Raw genomic sequence first — 17,411 nt, 5'->3', positions numbered from 1 at the left:
CCTCACTTCTCCGTCTTAGGTGTCATACTGTAAACCAGGAGTCCAAAGCAGATTTAGTTTTCATAAAAATAACAAAATAAGTTGTACTGAGAAGAAACTGCATGTTTATGCTAGCTTACAGTGGCCTTTGTATTAGTATTATCCTCAATGTGGGGGGAAAAATCCCCAATTTAAAAAAACAAAAACAAAGTGGTTAGTCAAGACACTAATAGACATACTGCATTTTTCCAGTTTTCAAAAAATAAAACATCCAACATTAGACTCACATTAAAATCTTCCTAAAATAAATTTGCTTCACAATAATCAATCAAACAGTTGGGTGTATCAATACTGAAATATCAATCGTCTGTTATAAAGATGCTACATCTGCCAAAATATCAAGATTTGACCGTTTCGAAAACTATTGCCATTTTCATCTGTTTGCCTACTCACTGCGATTACAAAAATACAAACGGACAGAAAAGACATCGCATCCTTTTAAAATGTCGTGTTGTCGCTGAGGACAACTCTGGCAAAAGTGCTACATTCTTTTATACAGACCCAATCAACCTGACAGACTTTTTATATTTAATTACTACCGAGGGTAAGAGCAGTGCTCTGAATTATTAACAGCTTTATTTTTAGCTCATCGGCCTCTCCTTTGACACCGGCTTTGCTTTAGATGATGAAATCCGCCTGCAACAGCAAAGTACCTTTCGAACTTCGCTGTTGAGTTTGTAGACTAAACACTCATTAGCTCACTTGCAGCCCTCTTGGCTCCGCGGGTCCTCCATCAGTCGCCGGCTAATTGGTTTTGCTTTACCCGAGACGCTCAACCTGGCGAAGAGGCGCCGCTTTGCACGCGCGAGACAATGTCTTGTCAAAACCGGATGAGCAAATAATTTAAATCCCTCTTTTGTTCAGGGGTTGACTGATCTGGCACCCACACCTCAGAACTAAGCCGCCTTTGCCCCCCCGTCATCCCTCAGGAGCTTTCGACACACCCTCCTCGAGTCGAATTGCGCTCGTAACAATGCTGCCGTTGTGCAAGTCCGCGTGGGTATCGATAACCGAGTGTCACACGCTCTCACCGTCGCAGGTCCGGCATCCCGACATTTAGGTTGAGGCGTGATAGCGCTGACAGGTGGGGCTTTCTCGCCCTCAATCATCATCGCTACGTCGGGTTGACTTTCAGGGCGAGCGAGGTTGAACTCGTGTTCACCCGCCGCCACTTCTTGCTCCTATCTCGAATGTGTCATATTAGTCACGACGTAGTATCGCGACGGACGTAAGCCTGTCACCATAAGATCAGAATCTAGTCGCCCGTCTTTTGATTGATCGACACAGTAAGCTCCGCCCCTCGCCGCGAGTGGACGCAGTTGTCAGACGATGTAGTTATGCAGGTGCTTTTCTCCGAGGCATCCGTCACATCACCTGAAGACGGACGGGTGAGAAGCGCCGCAATATCTCGCCATCTCCGCTCCACTTTGCTGCCGCTCTCTGTCTTTATCTCTGACTCTCATCCTTTCTCTTCCGACATCCCCCGCCCCCTCCTCACCGGTCTATCCTACAAGCCGCCCACCCCCTCTCCGCCTCCCAGCCGTCTCCGGCGCTCTGGAGCCGGTAGCAGGTACAGCGGGAGCCCATTAGCGCAGAGCCCCCTGCTCTGATTGGATAAGCCGGGAGGAACCGGGAGACTGCCTCTGAATAATTGATGTGCATTGTGCAGACGCCGGACAAGGGGAAACAGACAGATCAGAGAGCAGGAGAAGAGAGTGAGAAAAAAGAAAAAGTAAGAATTGAGGAGGGGGCGGGGGGGAGTCATAAAATCGAGTGATAAGGTGCAGGAAGCGGCTAAACCTCGGGAGTTTCAACAGGAGAGGGACTTGAAGGGGATGACACGTGCAGGGGTTGCGTTCACATCAGGGTAAGTAAGTTAAGTGCGTCTTGTTGTGCACGAGTGCACGGAACGGGATCCGAGTTGAACGGAGGCCGAGCGAGCGGCTTATTTCGATGTGCTGTCCTTTGAATAAGCCTGCTTATTAATCTCAACGTGGAATTGCGGCGCCGTGCTTCGACAGTATGAGTGCGCCGCTAGTACGAGCGGACTAAGAAAGCGGGATCAGGACGGATCAGCTGACCACAGGTTGACCCACATGCTGTAACAGGGGGTCAGACTTGTGTCTACGCTGCTCGAGACTTGGTTATCTGCTCGTTGGACAAAATGGTCCTTCTGTGTTCAGGCTTGAGGAAAAAGAAATTGCATGAAACCTTTTCACTGGCATGCTAACCCCTTTGTAAGCTAATTATTACTACAACCCACCATTTATTTTTATTCTAGTATTTTTTTTTTTTTTAGCAATGTTGACGGCCATTTTAAATAAATAGTGACCGCTTTGTATGAATTATTATACGCGAAAGAACCAATTAGGGTGAATTTCTTTAGTTTGTTATTGTTATTCCGGATACGACTTTCTTCAGGCTTCTGATTGGCTGAAGTCGTCTTGACGTTATAGCGCCACCTGTTGCTTTGACACTTGTCATTGTTGAAAACATCGACATTTGTTTGCCTCAAAAAGGGTTTTTCGATCTTGTGCTAGTATTGGCCTCGTGGGAGTGATGTCATCATGATTGTAAAATGCATCTCTGTTAAAAAGGGATGAGCACAAAAGGGCGCCCGAGCGATAAAAGCTCCTGCGGGCCATTCAATCAGCGTTTAACCTTAAAGTGGACAAGTTCATTAGCAAACAACAACCCAATCTCTCGCTGAAGCGTGTCGGAAACTATTACACGGCACCGCTTGCAGTTGAGGGCGGGGATGACTTGCAGCACTTCCTGTTTAGAGACACTTGAGTGACCTCCTGACTCACCGGTGCCATTTTGACGGTGAACTTGTGCGGCCGGCGTTGTTTTCGCAGAGGCTTTTACTTGTGAATCATCGCCTCGGCGCCATCCTCCCACCTAAACGGAAAGAGCTCAGTGTGACGATTGAGCTGATGATTTCTGCCAGGACAAGCCAATGTCAAGTATTGATAGCTGTGAGGGTGGAACTGTCATTGCTCGGGGCTATGATGCGTCATCCATTCAGCTCATCTCCTCTGCTGTCTTCGCTGCAATAGCGCCGGAATGTCATCACGTTTTAATCACGGCCTTATGTAATTGCCTTTTATTTTTCCTGCCCCCTTGTGATTCCCTTAAAAGAACAAGCGTGTGGTGGTCATGGAGATAAGTAGCACGTCTGCTTATAATTAGCCATGTGATATTTACTGAGGTTGGGAGGAGGCTGTTCATGGATAAGAGCTTTCTCCTTCGTCCTGGTATTTACTTGCTTGACATTCATTTTTGCCGCGCAAAATCTGTAGCCAAATAGTTACAATCATGAAATCAATTCCAAAGCATTGTCGATCCCCCATTTCTCATGTTAGCCAATTAAAACACACCCATCATCATAAATACTGACATGCTCCGCATTCTCCAATGTGCTGCAGTAAAATGTTAGTTTGTGTTCCACACGCTGCTAGAGCGCTAATGTTAGCTTAGCCTGCAGAATACGAGTCCATAGTCTCCATCTGGCTGCAGTCATTTTTTTTTTTTTTTTTTGCTGGCCTCCTTTTGAATAAACCTTGTCGCCACCCTTTGAGCGAGAAGTGAATGTAACAGAGCCCCGATGTCATTTATTGTCGTGATGCTTTGCCCACCGCCCCAAAGCAAGGCGAGTAGAGCATAGCAATACTGTGCAGTGGAAAAAAGGGCATCAAATTGCTCTGATGCCTTCCCTGTACTGCAAAGGTTTTTTCTGTATTTGGTGTTTGCTGATTGATGTCCCTCTGTCCCGTTTAAAATGTGCAATTTGAACCCCACAGAAACCAGCACCTGCAGGAGATGTCAGACTGACTCAGGTAGAGCTGCTTTCTCTTCCTGGCTGCAGCATCTCTTGCCTTGTGACATACGTAAACATACATACCCTGGCGGGGAGGGGGTCCGCCCACTCCCTCCATCGCCACCTGTTCTCTGTCTAGCATCCCTCCATCCATCCTCTTCCCCCCCTCTGTGCGCTCATGTCTGTTGTCCTGCCAGAGGTCACGGATGAAATTCTCCTCAGAGGTCCTAGCAATGCATTCAAAAGCATTTTTCGGGGGAGGGGGTTGCACATTTTTACAAGTCTTTAAAATGGTGTTAGTCGTTTCATTCCAAGTCTGGTTTCTGTCAGCTGTTCAATTTGATGGCTGAACAGAGAGGAGGCGGGGCAGGATGAGGGCGGGGGCATCACTGCTTAAATGGCTTCCATCACATTCCCGCAAAAACAAAAAAAAAAAAGCATGACTCCCCCCCTCCCTCATCCACGGGATTTTATTATCCCTCCATTTTGCATAATATTGAGCGCCCACACGGCGTAGATCTACCTGCCAGTGTTTTTACGGATGTTTCCTTTAATCATCCCACACATTGTCTCTCAGGGCTGCTTTGTTTGTTGCTGCACATTTTCCATGTAGTCTTTTTGCTCTTTTGTCCGTGTTTATCAGCACAAATACAATCGAGCCGCATGCACTTGTACGTGTTTTTGTTATCAAAGCTCATCACCGGCGCGTTGGAAAATAGTGTAAATGGAGTCAAGGTGCGAGCACAGGCGATAAGAGTGCTGGCATACTGTCAGTGTGTGAAGTTAATGCACCGAGAGGAATTAATACTTCCATTATGGTTTCTGTCCAGCCCAGTTAATGTCATATCCCACCTAACTAAAGCCATTTTGTTTTGGGATTTCACGGAAGTTACAAAACAGTAACATGTTTTTTCCCCACATATGTATGATTTTTTTTTTTCCTCCCCAAAAAGATATTTTAAAACAACTGTACCATTAGCACTTCAAAATGTATTTTCAGGTTGTCATTTGCATGCCAGAGCAACAGATGGCGCTGTGATCCCTAACTATAAGGCCATTTTATTTTATTTGGACTGATAGTGTAATGTTACAAACATCAATAATGACTAAATAAATAAATAGAAATAGAAAATTGTGAATACATTTAAACATTTAGCTTTAATATGACCTACTTTATATGCCTGTATGGCACACTGACTAATTCTACATTTCACCTCCTGTTCTTGATTATATGGATCTCATGTGGCAGAGTATGGATTTTTCTTGCAGCTTTTTACCTTTAAATGACACATTGAAGTAGCAAATGTAAACGGCACTTGAATACTGGGCAATCATTATATTCTCAAGGTTTATTGTTGTAAAAAAAAACAAAATACACTTTGATTAGTTCTAAAGGCCTGAGAGAGTGCCATTTATTACCCCGCCGTGCTCTTCAAGTTGAAGCAAATCAGTCTCCAAAGAGTTGTCATGTTTTCAAATGCATGACTGGATCGTGCTAAGTTGAGACAAAGCCACCGATTGGTAGCCAGCGATAAGTGCTTCTTGTTATGTTTGTGCAAAGGCATTTCCTCTGTGACGTAAATCGGGACTGCAGAGAAGAAAATGACATTGTGGAGTTCGGCCGATGTTTATATGACATTCATGACATTGTATAATCGGCGCTTTACAGCAACCTTTTACGTCGGTTCCTTCAACTCGCGACGTGCTCGGAAGCTTGTGGACATTTTTCACCGGCGTTGCCCCTCAATTGGAGCACGTCCGAAACTGAAGGCGCAATAGGAACATCCAGAAATTCAAGCCTGGCTACGTGAGGAGATAATCTATTCCCAGATCTCTCCTGTTGCTTTATTTACTCACAACGAGCAAGCGTTTACTTGTACGCGATTGCAAATCGGCCTGAGAAAATGATATTTACACATGCACCGACCGCCATGCTGTCTTCCCCTCATTACACAACGGTTGTCCCTCTTCTTGTTTTCATTTAAGCGTCTTACTTTGACACGAGGAAAGACCAATCGCTGTGGAGGCTCTCATCTTGCATTCACTAGTACGTATCGCTTGTAACTGCATTTGACTGACAATCAATCACCATAAGGGATTTTTTTGAGGGATCATTTTTATAAAGCCTTTCAAGTAAACCGTTTGCTCGGTCGGTATGTATTCTTCCGCTTCTGTTTTTGTTGAACTCGTGTACAGTTTTGTAAAGGCATTCGTTTCCTGTCACTGTTCTTGCAGTCTTGGCTGTGATGTCACTCAGTGAGTGAGTGTTTTTGTTGCTACTATCACAACCTGATCGTCAGCGCTACCTGATCTGTAGGGAAGGTTGTTCGTGGTGCTTTATTGATGATTTTTAGCTTTCTTTGTTTTTTGGGGTTACATAACTAACTCAATTTAGCACAAGGAATTGACAGAATAAAATATTTTGGCTTTACACAATCAGGATTTTGGAGCTGATCAGCAAGTTGAATCAAAAAATCGATCAGAAAATGGACCATTCTATCCCGTCTGTTTAAACGTGTGTTTTTATTGTCGGCCCCTGCTGTTTGCGTCATATTGAGAGTGGCTCCGCCCACAAATAGCCCAAAATTTGCACATAATTGACGCCTATTGAAATGCATTGGGGAAAAAGGACAATAAATATATATATTTCCTGACGTAGAAATTCACGACCTAAGTAGTCTTATAAGTGACATTTTGTTTTGTTCGGCATCAATTATTGCCAACAAAAATAACCACAATGAGGTTATCTTACGTGGACCAATGTAACTTACTCAGATTTTGACATCTCAGGGATTTTCTTTTTCTCCTTTACCCTCAAGCATCTTCACATAGAGTCAGGGAACTTTGCTTTTAAATGATAATACGAAGGAAATGATTTTACCCCAAGCAGGTGTGAATGTCACCATACGGCATGAGGTAGTGGTGTTGGCATGGCTTTTAACACCGGTGACTGGGAGGTGAAGACAAGGCCACACGCTGAGCTAACCCCCTTGACAAAATATGCACGTTACCCCACGGCGAACCCCTCGCTCCGTTATGAATGACTCGCGGCGTTTCGTCGCAAAAAGTCATGAGTCACCGCCGCTCTTCCTCTCAGACAGAGCGACAGCAGCAGTGGCTCGGAGCTGACGTTTAAGTCTAAATGGCGGGTTAGCAGCTTGAAGAGTCAGCGGCCGAGTGTGGAGGTGGTGATTTAGTGGAGAGATAAGCGCCGCGTAATAGCAGGGTGGAATAATTCCTCCTAAACGAGAAGGCTTGGCACTCTCCGCCCACAGGGACAAAGAACGCTCTCTTTCTTTCAGTCCTTTTGCTGTTTCTGTTTTGGTTGTTGCACACTTGATTTGCACATCTGCTTATTTTTAAACACAATGTTGGATTGAAGCACTTCTGCAATTCCGTTTGAACCGAGAACAACGAGATGATTGACACAACAATAGCAAAGTTCACTCGTGGCAAAAACAAATAGGTTGAAAGAATTGAAGCAAATTGACACACTTATTGGAAAAAAAAGTTTTCTTTTTTACATTTGTACTATGTATATAATACATGAATAATATTCAAAAATCTATACAAGCAAAAGGTTTCTTTTCTCTCATTGACAGCTCTCTGGTCTTCCTGTTTGCTTAACAGCAAATGCAATTTTCACAGGAGAAAGCCAAAGCCAAAAGCAAGCACTATCTAATGTTTAAGCAATCAATCTAAAAGCCAACTCGAAACATCCATCAGTCACCAAGACTTGGCTGACTGCAAAAGCGTGTGGCTTCAAACCACATCTAGATGAAATAAAAGCAACAAAAACAAAGGCCGTTGCCGTTTCGATACTTTTGTTTTTGTTATTCGGTAATATAACATCTTTATAAACATGACATCATTGTTATCCCTGCTGTATGAATACTTGTGAGTTTATATTCATGTATTTAATTCATATATCGATGTGTCGTCAAATCTACATGTTTACAATTTCTCATTTATTATTCACGGATTAGCGCTATTCTTTAATTCTTCTTATTTATGGAGGTTCCATTTCAAAGTGTGTTCTAAGGTGCAGATTACAGAAGTTGGTTTTACAATGATGCAATCAATCAAACCGTCTGGCCACCTGGCTGTTTGTGAGCAAAGACGTAACCTGCGAGCCGACAAAGCAATCGTTTGCCTTGCAGGAGGTCTGAGCTGTAGTTTTATGAGGTCATCAAAGCCTGGCTGGTCTTTTGAGTCAGGCCGCCCTCTAGAGGCTTGAGCAAGATGACAAGTCATGGAGGAAATGAAAGCCGCCGCAGTTCAATCAGGAAGTCTTAACGCATATGTTGTTTGTGTGTTGTCGTCCTCGCAGCCCTGCTGTCGTCGTGGTGCGAGGAGCTGGGTCGTCTGCTCCTGCTGCGTCACCAGAAGAACAGGCAGAACGAATCGCAGGGGAAAGTGCCCATGCAGCCCAGCATGAACAGCATGAAGGCTGGCCTCACGCACAGGTCAGTGTGCAAAGAAGCCAAAAGTAACTCATTGCAGTGCAGCTCTGCTTAGCTTTTGACTCCAAAAGTGGACTTGGATCAGTCGGGTCATATCAATGATGGAGAAAGTCGAACAAAAGATTTACTTGGTTATTATTACTCTTTTTAAAGACTATATTTTGAAAGAGCCACAACATTGTCTAACCTTTTCTCCCAATTTTATTTGTTTTTATTTTCATTTGTTTTTAAATCCACCTCTTGATTGTGATTTGTTTGACTAAACTATTCTGTTGAAGGCAGTGCTTATGTAGTCTTCAAGGACACACAGGATTTGCATTTTTTGGAGTGCAGGCAGAATTGCTTTGAAGGGTGCTGAGCAGATTTAAAGAGGGGTGGGACGAAGAGGGGGACCAGCAGGGAAGACTTAAGTCATGTTTTTGGAGAACATGGTGTGCTCATGGCACTCAATCAAATCAGGAGGGTTTAAGTAAAACACATCTAAAAAGGAAAAGAAAGAAAGACAGCCGCACTTTGCCAGGATTCCTGCTTGCAGGATCTTTGGTGTTCCCGTCGGAGGAAATATTGAACATGTCATTCATCCCGAGCTGTAACCTCGGAGCGAAAACAAGCTCCCATCCAAAAATAGCAGCTTCTCCTGCACCCTGCGCTTGGCCACTTGCCTCTCCCCATCTGGTTGTTTATTGGATGGAACCCGCCGCTCGGATTGTTTTGGATAGGAATGCCTGGCATTCCGAGCCATCGGACAAACCCAAAGCCTTTTTCAACAAGTCATGTTGAGCTTGTTCATTTTTTAAGGAGGTGCCTATCAGCACATACTCTGGCGCTGAGGTCTTGTTGTGAAAGGGATCTTTTCGTTGCCCAACACTTTTGGCACTGTGGCCAAAGCAGTTGACTTTTTGGTCGCTGTTTTCCTCTGCTGGCTCTACCTCGCTACCTCACCATTTTTTCGGTCTTAGTTATTTTATTAGTATTCATTAACTTAAATAACCTTGTTTGAAAATTGAGAGTAACACTGTCATTGTCTGTTCTCCAGCGATGGCTCCTTCCCCTACGACTCTGTCCCCTGGCAACAAAACCCTAACCAGCCCCCTGGGTCATTGTCTGTGGTTACAACAGTGTGGGGCGTCACCAACACATCACAGAGCCAGGTAGGTCCCCGCATGTCCGCCTCACTTCTTTCGCCTGTCGCTTCACCAAAACAATCACCCGCCGATTCAATCCAGGTTCTGGGGAACCCGATGGCCAACAGCAATAATCCCATGAATCCCGGTGGCAACCCCATGGCGTCGGGGATGTCGGCCAGCGCAGGGGGGCTCAACTCTCCACAGTTCAGCGGGCAGCAGCAGCAGTTCCCCAGCAAAGGTGGCTCCAACCAGCAGTACATGCAGCAGGGCATGTACAGCAGGCCCGCATATCCCGGAGGTCCTGGAGGATACAGCGGCAGGTAAGAAACAGGCTCCATCCCATCCTCCTCACCTCCGGGAGCATTTGATGCTTCCCGGCCCGCCATGCAAAAAAAAATCCTTAGATGGACTGTCACGAAAAAAAAGCCCATTTTCCATTTGTTAGCAATTAGCAATCCCAAACTGCTGCAACACTGACATGTATGATTTCCTCCAGTTACTCTGGAGGCCCCAACCCGCCTCCCGGAGGGATGGGCATGGCCTCCCACACGCGTCCATCCGGCGACTTTACGCAACCGGCCGCTGCCGCCGCCGCCGCTGCTGTCGCTGCGGCTGCTGCCACGGCGACCGCCACGGCAACGGCCACTGTGGCGGCGCTGCAGGAGACGCAGAATAAAGACATGAACCAGTATGGACAGGTACGGTTCTCTCAACATGTAGTTTGGAGAGCCATGTGGTCGAGACGCTCACACCTTGTGTTCTTGCCTCCAGATGTGTTCATCCTTCCAAATGGGTCCCGCTCAGGCCTATAACAGTCAGTTCATGAACCAGCCAGGTCCACGAGGACCCCCCGGAGGGATGAATCCCGCCAGCATGGGTTCAGGGATGAACAACCCCAACATGAGCGGGCCTCCCATGGGCATGAGTCAGGCCCGGACCCCCGGCATGGGACCTTTCGGAGCTCACGGCCAGCGGATGCCCCAGCAGGGCTACCCGGGGGGACCTCGGCAAGGCATCCCCATGCAGGGGATGAAGCGGCCGTATCCCGGCGAGGCGAGTGGCCACCCTGCCACACCTGTCTGTATCGGTATGCTCTTAATGAATACGAGCGCTCATGTCGTGCTTGAATGTCCTTCCCTAGGCCGGCTACGGGGGTCAGTATGGACCTAACAGTCAGTTCCCGCCACAGCAGGGACAGTACCCGACTCCCAACGCTTCTCGACCCTTGCCTTCGCCCAACTACCCGGGCCAGAGGATGCCCGTCCAGCAGGGCCAAGGACAGTACCCACCTGGCATGCCCCTAGGCCAATACTACAAGGTCGGATAAAACTCTGTTTGTTATCGAGATCGGCAAGGGATGATCTTCATTTCAAATGTATCCATGGGGATTCTTTTGCAGCAAGAGCCGTTTAACGGGCAGAGCACCAACTTCTCGGGTGGCGGCTACTCGTATGGGCAAGGAAATGGGGTAAGTTGTTAAATGATCTTATTTCATGAATGGATTTCAACTAATATTTGTTTGCCTTTTTCTTCCAGCCCCCCAGGCCCGGTAACTACCCTCACTCGCCAGTACCTGGCAACCCCACACCACCCATGACGCCCGGTAGTAGTATTCCACCATACTTGTCGCCAAACCAGGACGTGAAGCCCCCGTTCCCACCTGACATGAAACCAAATATGACAGCGCTTCCTCCTTGTGAGTCGACCGCATATAAATGATATATGGATAATTGGCCCATATTTTATTTGTATAAAATCTAACTTTTTGGGCTCCCAGCTATTACCAACGAGGAGCTGCGGCTGACGTTCCCGGTCCGAGACGGCGTGGTGTTGGAGCCGTTCCGTCTAGAGCACAACCTGGCTGTCAGCAACCATGTCTTCCACCTGCGGCCGTCCGTCCACCAGACCCTCATGTGGAGGTAACGGGGCTCGCTTTAAAAGCAAAAAAGAGTGTCCACTTTTTTGTTGTTGGCGGGGGTAAAATGATTGCACATGTGAAGATCAACAAGACAGGAGCCGAGCATTTGAATTGCTAGCATATGAAAAAATGGGAACTAGATGTCATCAGATCAAACAAAAGCACAGCACGTGATAACCTAACGGAGAAAACCACAACAAGTCGACAACAATGTTTTTGTTGCCCTTTTTTTGTGGGATGTTTACAAGCGATGAATGAATTGCAGATGAAGCTGAAAACGTTCCCAGTGATGCTAAATATTGCAAAACCATTACCTCCGCAGGTCAGACCTGGAACTGCAATTCAAGTGCTACCACCACGAGGACAGGCAGATGAACACCAACTGGCCGGCGTCGGTCCAGGTCAGCGTCAACGCCACGCCGCTCACCATCGAGCGAGGCGACAACAAGACCTCCCACAAGCCCTTGCACCTGAAACACGTGTGCCAGCCGGGAAGGAACACCATCCAGATCACCGTCACCGCCTGCTGTTGCGTGAGTGCGGCTCACCAATCCGGAGAGAGTCCATATTTAGTGGGACAAAAACATCAGCCGCTGTGAGGATTGGACTTGAATACACGTGTGTTTGTTTGTGCGTTTTGCTTTGCAGTCGCATCTGTTTGTGCTGCAGCTGGTCCACAGGCCATCTGTGCGCTCCGTCCTCCAGGGGCTCCTAAAGAAGAGGCTCCTTCCCGCGGAACACTGCATCACCAAAAGTACGCCACCGTGTGCTAATATCTCAATTACCCTGCTGCTTTTCATGCTTTCAATATGTTCCCACAAGGGCGGGCTGTGCATTTGCTACTCGGGCTATTCGGTTACCTGACTTCAATCAGCCAAGAGAAATGAAATAAAGCCAATAGACCTTTGAGACCAAATCAATTCAAAGGAACGGAGACTCAAATGAATGTTTCCTCTCTTTTTGCAGTCAAGAGGAACTTCAGCAGTGTGGCAGCCTCGGCGGGCAGCACCACCCTCAACGGGGAGGACGGCGTGGAGCAGACGGCCATCAAAGTGTCGCTCAAGTGTCCCATCACCTTCCGCCGCATCCAGCTCCCGGCGCGAGGCCATGACTGCAAACACGTGCAGGTTTGGGCATGTCAAAGAGGCGTTCGTAGAAATTCGTTCATGCTTCGAAATAAGTGCTCATGATGTCATTTGCAATGTCTGCAGTGCTTCGACCTGGAGTCTTACCTGCAGCTAAACTGTGAGAGAGGCACATGGAGGTGTCCAGTTTGCAAGTATGCCAACTCGTTTTCACTTTGAAAAGATTTCTAGGTTCAAAATAGTGGCCTCTATATCTCAGTTAGTAACTGAAAAAAATCATGTTTGCCTCCCTGCAGTAAAACAGCATTACTAGAGGGTCTCGAAGTGGATCAGTACATGTGGGGGATCCTCAATGCCATCCAAAAGTAAGTTGTGACAACAAGCGACGTCATGTCAGCTCCGCACTTTGAACTAACGCGCTGCCCATTGCTTCGTCAACAGTTCAGAGTTCGAGGAGGTCACGATCGACCCGACGTGCAGCTGGCGGCCCGTGGCCATCAAGTCTGAGCTGCACATCAAAGAGGACCCCGACGGGCCGCTGGCAAAGCGCTTCAAGACCATGAGCCCCAGTCAGATGACCATGCCCAACGTGATGGAAATGATCGCCCAGCTAGGGCCTGGAAGCGGGCCAGGGGCCGGCCACGGTGCTGGACCCGGTCCCAGCCCGTATCCCCCGCATCATCCCGGCCAACATGCTAGTGGGAATGGAGGAGATTACCCGGGAGCAGGTAATGAAAAAATGTGGGAGAGTTTGCAATTCCTATCCAGGGGAACCTCAAAAGTCAAACAAACAAGTTCTTCGAATGTCAACTCATGTTTTATTAGTAATCCCACTGTGGTTATACAGCACACATGCCATGAGGTCACTGAATCAGTTTGTTTTGGTCTATCAAGGCCACCCTTACCACAGCCAAGGGAACTTTGACTTCCCTCACGGGAACCCATCTGGAGGCGGCGGCGGTGGTGGAGGAGGAATAGGGGGTCCCCCTATGAGTGACTTCATCCACGGCCCGCAGCTTTCCCACCCGCCAGATGGGCCTAGCGGTCTTCTGTCCCAGGACAAGTCCCTCAACCACGGCATGAATGACACGGTAAGTAGCGCTGATGGTACTTTACATTGAGGCTGCGTTTGAAATCGCTTACTTATCCTACACTCGAGCAGAACTAGAAAATGCGCAACTCGCTACATAGAGCACCATATAGTCAAAAAGCAGTTGATGAGAGGCTGAGATTTTGCTTGGTGGGCCGAGGCCGGCCGGACGTGTGCGCTCATATGCTCACCATAAAGTGTTGCAGCTGTATGTGTCTGCTCATCACAGCTTCCATTTTCAAGGGCCCGGTTCACATTAGTCACGCTGCGACTCATATCACTCTTCCCCTCTCTACACATCTGCTGTCTTCCTCTCTGGCTCCCGCAGATGTCCCATCCCGATCCGTCCCATAACTCCATGCAGCCGGGCTTGCATGCTTCTCCCCACCCCGGTGGCCTATCGGGGCCCTCCTTGCATCACGGCGGCAACGGCCAATCGGGGCCGCCCTTGCATCACGGCGGCGGTGGGCCGTCGTCGTCGCAGCCGCCTCGCCCGCCGCCTCAGCCGCCCGGCCAGAACGCTCACCCGCACGCCGATCTGACGTTTAACCCCTCGTCAGATGGCCCGGACATGCCCGAACCTTCGCTGGATGTAAGTGTGTGTTTGTTTGTGTGGTCACCTCAAGTGCATCAGATGAAGCTTGATGTGGCCAAAACACAGTTAAAAGAAAGTAATCATTCGGGATGCGGGAGAACCGATACCAGGTATCAGTATCGGGCCGATAGGGTCTTTCTTGAAGGTATCTATGAAAGGCAAAAAAAACTTTAGATGGTGTGCACAGTTTTGCAACCACCTTAACCATCTCAAAGCACCACTGATGCTATTTGTTAGCCCGTCAATAGCATTTCCCACGATGTGTTAGCATTATGCTCACGATGGTTTGTATTTTCATATTTTTCGCCTCCTTCACTTTTATCGCAAACATCCTAATTGTTCCCATTTTTCGGGTCGTCCACAGCTGCTTCCAGAGTTGGCCAACCCGGACGAGCTCCTCTCGTACCTGGATCCTCCGACCTTCCGGCCAACAGCAACGATGACCTTCTTTCCCTCTTTGAGAATAACTAACCTGACCCCGATCCCCACTTCCTCCTTTCGAGCTCACCTCACAGGGCGACGCGTTTGACTGTCCGGTCCACAGACCCGTCGCCCGCTTCCCACTTTGACACTTGAGACTGCTTCCTATGCGCACACGTGCACACTGTCTTTCTAGAAGATGTGCTGCATTGGACGGTGGAAAGAGAAAAAAAAAGAGGGGACGGTAACGCCGCTCATCCCGGCACGTCTTTTTGTGTAAAGTCCACCAACAACATCCCAGGCCTCAAAAAAAAGGCTACATCATGCATATGTATATAGTTGATATACATGTCTATGATACCTAATCAAGTGTGCAGCTATTACTATCATCACCTGTAAACGACAAAAGCCAGGAGACAAGGAAAAGCTTTTCTTTTTTTATTTTATTTTATATCTAAGCATGATTGGCTTTTGTGGAAAAAAAATCTTGTATGTGTGTGTGTGTGTTTTCGTCCACTTTTTCAAACGTGTTCTTCCAAGACGGCAGCACATGCCGCGACCTTTGAACCCCCCCTTCCCCCTCCAGAGTGCACACGGCAAATGGAGCGCACGACCTCACTGAGCGGACGAGTGGTCGTGTGTGTGTATGTGTGTGTGTGTGTGTGTGTGTGTGTGTGGTCATCCCGCCTGCAGCATATGTAAAATGGGGAGCAAATCCACCGCCATGTTCTTCTTCCACCCCGCAGACGCTCTATTTATTATCACTTCTCACTCTTCCACATCTTTTTTTTTTCTTTGCAATTGTGCCAATGTGTAAACATTGTTTATCCAATCTATATTTATTGCTTTAGTACATCTGTCATTTTTTTTACATCGTTGTCATTGTCATGTGCTTTTTTTTTTCCTCTCCGTCCCGTGTCACCAAAGCTGATATTTCCTATTTTTTGTTACTATTTGAATGCAACATCTGTACCCCAGAGTCATACAGCCTCCTTTTTTTGTGCGTGCACAACTGTTGTATATACGCTTTGTGAATACTTTGTGACTGTGCAGTGATGTGCCCATCGATTACTGTCAACTAGACATGGTACTGTGTGTCACGCTCACTCTCACACACACACATATACAAATACTGTACTCACAAACCCACTTCCGGACTGTTCCAAATGCACTCTGGCCTTGTATCGTGTGTATCAGTGTATATCCTCCCCCCCCCCCCCCTTGTCATCCTTTCATTTTTGTTTTTTATTTTAAATGTCATGTGTTGGTATTGTGTCTAAAATATGTGTAAAAGCAGCTTAGAGGTCCAAATCCCCATCTTCTCCCCAAAAATAGTATATATAGTATACATATATACATTAATTGGATACTTTTAAACAACAAAATGTTTGTTGCAAAAAATGCCTACATTTTGTGTATTTTCACCACATTTTTTTCCCCTTCTCGTTTGATGCAGTCAGTGAAGTTCAAAATATATTTGTTTTCACCCCATTATAGTTTTTTTAAAAATCCTTTTTATGCAAACCAAATATGATTTACTTTACTTGTCGAATATTCCTTTGAGTTTCAATGTAAGACGATGCACTGCCGCATTGGGATACGCCCTACACAGTCATGTTTGCATCCAAATTGTACTGTCCACTTTTAGCCAATGAAAGAAAAATTCATGCAAAAGAAAAAAGCAAGAGTGGATTGCGAGGTTGTGACTGTAAGGGGATGTGCGTGCGTGCGCCCGCGCGCGCATGTGTGTAAATAATGTAAATGACAAATAGAGACCCATTAACAGAAATGTATTCATTTTTCTCCAGAGGGAGTGTGCATAGTGTATTTAGAATTTGTAAAGCTTGCATCCTCCTGTCAGACGTCCCAATTGAAATCATGTTTGACGATCGCAGACCTCGCTCACCTCGCCTGTTCATTCATGTAAATGACTTTATGTAAGCCCTCCCTTGCATGGAGGGGGGGCCCACGACACAAAATACATTTTTTTCCCCTTTGTGTAATTATTCTGTGTATTTCTCTATGGCCTGTGTACTTTATAAAGGTGCTACAAAATGATTCACGCCCTTCATTAGGACTTGGAGACAAAGCTTTAGAGTTTGTAAAGGAAAACAAAAGTCATCATGTCCAATTTATAGTTTTTATGCAATTTGGCAAACAACACTATAAAGGTACAATCTGAAGTGATTGGCACAACAAGTGGCAGTTGTCTTTCTCTCTCTTGGTGTCAGTTCATATTGGTCAGACAAACATTGTGATTTTTAGTCTTGCAAATCTGTATGTAGTTAGATGACGTGACATCCTAATATTTATCTAATAAATATGTATTCCGATGAAACACAATGTTGGACGTGCCTCTTGATGCTCAAATTTAACTGTTTCTAAACTGTAACCGAAAATTTGTTTTAAGCATTATTTGGGGCTTGACTAGTCACTGTCACGATAGGAGATACTGCTAATTTATTTCACACTGATGCTTTGCACAAGTTGTTTAATTCATTTCAGAAAATAAAATGTCACAGGGATATGCTGTAAAATGCCCTATCACCACCTACACAACTTCTATTATATATATATATATATAAAATATTTATTTTTAATTTTGATTGATAAAAAATATTCAAATAATGATTTAATCAATTACAAATACATTTAATCATTTCTCAGTTAGAATTTCTCACGAGACTCACTCAGCACTGTACATGATTAAAATGAAAATACAGGGTACCTATGATCGTTTTATTAAAATGTTATATAACAATAGACTTAAATTTCGTTTCATGAAGTCTAACCCAATTAATACGTGTCTTTCCAAGACGTCCTTGCATTACTTCCTTCTGCCGCATGACGTCGT

General features: G+C 46.2%; 1 protein-coding gene across 2 annotated transcripts; it reads left to right on the top strand.

Moving 5' to 3' along the window:
• Nucleotides 1-1,396: 1,396 nt before the first annotated feature.
• zmiz1a (zinc finger, MIZ-type containing 1a) lies at nt 1,397-16,895 on the top strand. 2 transcript variants are annotated; one of them, XM_037271873.1, is made up of 19 exons: nt 1,397-1,906; nt 8,190-8,325; nt 9,359-9,473; nt 9,549-9,769; nt 9,946-10,147; nt 10,221-10,502; nt 10,591-10,767; nt 10,849-10,917; nt 10,986-11,145; nt 11,227-11,368; nt 11,690-11,900; nt 12,016-12,121; nt 12,334-12,494; nt 12,579-12,646; nt 12,749-12,817; nt 12,894-13,180; nt 13,347-13,543; nt 13,871-14,134; nt 14,502-16,895. In XM_037271873.1, the coding sequence occupies exons 2-19, from the start codon at nt 8,282-8,284 to the stop codon at nt 14,664-14,666; spliced, it is 2,940 nt and encodes a 979-aa protein (XP_037127768.1). In that variant the 5' UTR covers nt 1,397-1,906; nt 8,190-8,281; the 3' UTR covers nt 14,667-16,895. The 2 variants fall into 2 exon arrangements, with proteins under 2 accessions (XP_037127768.1, XP_037127767.1); XM_037271872.1 differs by lacking the exon at nt 1,397-1,906 and adding an exon at nt 5,059-5,906.
• Nucleotides 16,896-17,411: the final 516 nt, after the last annotated feature.

The sequence above is a fragment of the Syngnathus acus genome, chromosome 15 (assembly GCF_901709675.1).
Source record: "Syngnathus acus chromosome 15, fSynAcu1.2, whole genome shotgun sequence".
Taxonomy (NCBI): domain Eukaryota; kingdom Metazoa; phylum Chordata; class Actinopteri; order Syngnathiformes; family Syngnathidae; genus Syngnathus; species Syngnathus acus.
This window is presented reverse-complemented; position numbering and strand designations above follow the sequence as displayed.